The 5,134-nt window shown below is 35.3% G+C and overlaps 1 protein-coding gene across 1 annotated transcript in view; it reads left to right on the top strand.

Moving 5' to 3' along the window:
- LOC106467829 (bicaudal D-related protein homolog) overlaps window positions 1–4,549 on the top strand; it is a 35,831-nt gene extending 31,282 nt beyond the window's left edge. The window contains exons 6-8 of the mRNA XM_022396024.1: window positions 917–1,053; window positions 2,377–2,497; window positions 4,259–4,549. Coding sequence (XP_022251732.1) covers window positions 917–1,053; window positions 2,377–2,497; window positions 4,259–4,390 — 390 coding nt within the window. The 3' untranslated portion in view covers window positions 4,391–4,549. The remainder of the gene's footprint in view (window positions 1–916; window positions 1,054–2,376; window positions 2,498–4,258) is intronic.
- The last annotated feature ends 585 nt before the right edge of the window (window positions 4,550–5,134 follow it).

The following is a 5,134-nucleotide window of genomic DNA, read 5'->3' on the forward strand; positions in this document are numbered from 1 at the left end:
ATTGTGATCTAGTCTGATTACCTGATGGTAGATGATTGTAAAAGCCTTTTCTCGTCTATTGCACTCATAGCGTTGTAAACAACTTTTGTTACATATGTAATTTGATGATTCAGTTGATAGACCTGCCAGTTGTAAAAGCCTTTGGCTAAAGAAGTGTTTGGCATTGACTTGCACGATTCAACAGCCTGTGCTCAGTTAGAGAAATAGTATCCAAAAAGTCTTGAATCTGGTGTAACTAGCAATGCCCTTTAAACTCAGTTTAACGGACGGATTTTAAACTTTTCCTAACACGGCACAGATGGTGTGAATAGTGGACAGAAGGAACGAAAACTCTTTCCCATATATAAAACACGTTTGACCTTAATTAATTATTGACCTCTAAAACTAGTTTAGACTCGAACTATTCGTTTTTTATTTAGGACATTTTCTTCAGTTCTATACACCTGGTTTCAAAAGCCGTGTTACTGTGTTACCTGGCGCAGTCTTAAAGTCAGACTATAATGAAGGTTATCTGTGTAGTGTGACGGACGAGATCTAGTAGAAATCTGACAGAACTCTGATATTCCATCCTTTGTTTTTTAGTAGCTTTCACCTCAAGATAATATACCTTTTGTTCTCCCTTTGCCGGCAGAAATATTATTCTTTTTTTTCCAGAACTGGTGGTGAAGAAGAAGTTTACCCCCAATACATGCGAAGAACGATATATTGCATTTTAAAATAACAAAATGGCGAAATACACAGTATTTACACGTCACAATATGCAACAGTATTAAAGCTATAATAAACACTAAATAGGCTTAAATAACTAGTAGTTTATTACAATTCTTGATTATATATTGTTTGACATCAGTTTAGGTATATTATTATTTATGTCCACACACACTAATATTTCTTATTGGGGGGGGGGTGATTTCAGATATCTGTTCAAGAAGCTGAGTTAACTGCTTTGAAAGAGGAACGAGACTGTCTTCGAGATGATATGGGAAACACGGGAATGGGAAAAGATGAAGTAGTGAAGAAAGCTTGTGACGTAAGAGACAAGGCAGTATCGAGGTGACTTTTTTACATTACTTTTGTATTAAAAACTTAGTACTATGCCATCTCTATTTTATCTAAAGCACTTGGTGTCGTAGTTTCTTGTTATTATTATTTGTGCTGGAGCGCCAAGTAAATCCTATGAAATTACGGGAAATATAATCACAGTTTGAAAATGCCGGGCCCGAACTTTACAAACGACACAACTGACTTTTAACTCAATAACATAACTTGGACACAAGAAGTGAGGGAAAATATCTAGAAAAAAAAATACTCAACTTCATATATCATTACAAAACCTACTTAATAACGCAATATCCAGTCCAAAACTGGACTTTATTAAGCGTCTGACCTATTAGACTTCAGTTAGCTTTTATTTGTTTCCAGATGAGAACAAAACTCAACGCAAATCAATTATTGGTTATTGACAAAACATCCGATCAACGTATTTAGTAGAGTAACGTACTGGTTTATTTATGCTATAGTTACCGTGGCGCCATCCAGTGTCAGTAATTTTGTCTCGCTATAAAATAATGTTTTAATTAACGCGGTATGAGCGGGCCTCTTGTGCAAACAAAATTAACAGACAGTTCAACCAATCGACAAAGGGAAGAGTGCGTCAGATATGAATATAATAATAATTAACATAAAAATGACGGAATACCACATCACAGCAAGGCTGTATTTGACGCATTTAATTAATTAAGAAATAAATGAAGGAACATTACCTCACAGATAGACTGTATTTCAGACAGTTAATTTTCATTATAATTATCAGGTAGGTTCGTATAATCAATTGTCATATACGGGTCATAAAAAAATTATTGATATATTATCTGTAACTTATGTAACATCTTGAACATACGTGTTCAATCCTGTAAAGTACTATATCAACATTTGAGTAGATATGATAAAGGAGTGGCGCCCCACTACACTTCTGATCTGAAAATAATTTCATACTTCCAGAAATATGTACTACATTACTGTAACCGAGAACCTAACTTTTGCCCCCCCCCCCCCCACGTGGCACAGAGGTATGTCTGGGAATTATAACGCTAGAAACCGGGTTTCGATACCTGTGATGGGCAGAGTACAGATAGCCCATAGTGTATCTTTGTGCATAACTGCAAAACAAACCTGTCTGTAAAGTTAAATCTTCAAATATTGATTGGTCATTAACATACTCAGTATCGATCAGATTTGAGTGCATCACTTTGAATTTTAAACTAGTTCCTAAGAGCTTAATTTGTATTTTGTGTGATAGTTTTAGTTTTTTTTTAAAAACTATCTTTATATGCTATACACTAGAGACGAAGGTTGTGTTTTTGTGTGTTTCTTCAGAAAGAATGCTGTCGAAATTGAGCTGGCCAAAACACGGATAGATGCAATGCACATAAGCAGCCAACTAATGGAAGCTATCAAGCAAAAAGTGGAATTATCCCAACAGGTGGAGCAGTGGCAGGTAAGTGTGTTACCATCAGAGTAGAAAGAGAAAAAAAAATAGCCTGACTTGTAATACGTTTGGAAGAAATCCATAATAACGTACGTGGCTGAATATACTCGTATTAATTTTTAATTGTACGTAGAGGGCGTTATAGTCGTAGGGCAACAGTCAGCTGCAAAAGGTGTTTCTATAATCAGTAAAAAAGTCAGACTAGTTAAAATGATTGTTAAATTATTCAAATGTCGAACCTGAATTAATTATTTAAATAAGAAAAACTAATCAATTTAAAGCTATATTGGTGGTGCCACCAGAGGGCAATTCATAACAAAAATTAAAACATGTATGGCTTATGTTAATAAATATTGGAATATTTGTGTACCAACTGAATTTGGTTATTCAAAAGTATTTTTAGCTTAAAGAAGAATGAGCAGGAAGTAATATGGTATTTTGGCCACCAGGTGGCACCACACATCAAAATCTAAAACGACTTTAATGGCAAATAAATACATAATACGGTGTAAAGTAATCTAAAATAAAGTTAAGACCCGTTATTACGTAATAGTGGACCTTAATTTTCTTCTGTGCCTTGAGATTGGTTTATTTTGAATTTATTTTAAATTTGTGTTTCAAGGCTATAAAGCAAAAAATAATAACCACCAGAAGGAGCCAAAAATAATACTTTCTTGTTTAATTTAGTTCAGCTTACGTATTAACAATTACATTCAGTTATTATATTCACAAAACAACGAAAAGGGATGAAAATAGAAGATTTGGTTTTCTCCATTAGAGTCACATATGTTATTTTTTATCAATTGTTAAAAGGACAGAATATATACTCATATTTATGCTTCAAATAAGAACAAGATTGAAGATACGAAATATGGTTAGCCCACTAGTCATGTCACAATTTACAGTACATTAGAGGTCTAGATTTGTCCATTGACCATGGCAGAGTTTACAGCACCTTAAAAGTCTAGAATTACCACTAGTCATGGCAGAGGTTTACAGCACATTAAAAGTCTAGAATTACCACTAGTCATGGCACAGTTTACAGCATCTTAAAAGTCTAGAATTACCACTAGTCATGGCAGAGGTTTACAGCACATTAAAAGTCTAGAATTACCACTAGTCACTGCACAGTTTACAGCATCTTAAAAGTCTAGAATTACCATTAGTCACTGCACAGTTGACAGCACATTAAAAGTCTAGAATTACCACTAGTCATGGCAGAGGTTTACAGCATATTAAAAGTCTAGAATTACCACTAGTCATGGCACAGTTTACAGCACATTAAAAGTCTAGAATTACCACTAGTCATGGCAGAGGTTTACAGCACATTAAAAATCTAGAATTACCACTAGTCATGGCAGAGGTTTACAGCACATTAAAAGTCTAGAATTACCACTAGTCACTGCACAGTTTACAGCATCTTAAAAGTCTAGAATTACCATTAGTCACTGCACAGTTGACAGCACATTAAAAGTCTAGAATTACCACTAGTCATGGCAGAGGTTTACAGCACATTAAAAGTCTAGAATTACCACTAGTCATGGCACAGTTTACAGCACATTAAAAGTCTAGAATTACCACTAGTCATGGCAGAGGTTTACAGCACATTAAAAGTCTAGATTTGGCCACTAGTCATGGCACAGTTTACAGCACATTAAAAGTATAGATGTGGCAACTAGTCATGGCACAGTTTACAGCACATTAAAAGTCTAGATTTGGCCGCTAGTCGTGGCGAGGTTTACAGCACATTAAAACTCTTCTTGTTCTCAGGATGACATGCAGTCCTTACTTGATGGCCAGCTTAAAGCCAAGTTGCATTACTATGAGCAAGTTGAAAAATCACAGACACTGTCAACAGTTCCACAGAAGAAGCGAGATAAATTATTCAAACTGTGGACGTGACCTGGAACCCCATGCTGTATGCACATCAAGCTCCAAGTGTGTATCTTCAACTTACCTGAAAATGTACATAACATTTTCTTTCGCACAGAGTCTTAAATCCAAGAAATAAAAATGCAAACACAACTTCAAGTTGTTTATAGGTGTTGGTTTTGAAATGTTGTCGTGAGAATTAGAAAGAAATTATATTAGAAATATAGACAACAACTATGAAGCTGTAAATACCGATTAAACTATACACTGGAAACTCGGAGTAATATGTCCCTAAATGTCATAATGTAAATAATAAATAAAAAAAAACATTTGACAGTTTCCGTAAAGTGCACGGAATGAGGAACCGATTTTAGAACACATCTAACAGCAGTTTTTAAAACATTCTCCTCACAAATACGTTTGTTTTCAGCCTTTGTTAAGTTCATAATTTTCTATGCGATTTGTTTGTTTGTTAAGTACTAAGCTATACAATGGGCTATCTTAGCTTCGCCCACCAAAGAAGCAAGCTACACAATGGGCTATCTTAGTTGTGCCCACCAAAGCACAGAGCTATACAACAGGCGTTGAGATATGTAATCTGTGGATTTTAGGATACCACACTAAGACCCTTTGTCTGAACTAACCCTTCAACTGCGGTTGACATCGTATGATGCAAACATTTTGAATGGCCCGCCGCAAAAATTCGCGAATCTTTGCGCACGGGGTGGTAGACAGGGTTAAAAGTGCATTATAGCATTTCACCCCAACAGCAAG

Source organism: Limulus polyphemus, unplaced genomic scaffold, assembly GCF_000517525.1.
Source record: "Limulus polyphemus unplaced genomic scaffold, Limulus_polyphemus-2.1.2 Scaffold2759, whole genome shotgun sequence".
Classification (NCBI taxonomy): Eukaryota; Metazoa; Arthropoda; class Merostomata; order Xiphosura; family Limulidae; genus Limulus; species Limulus polyphemus.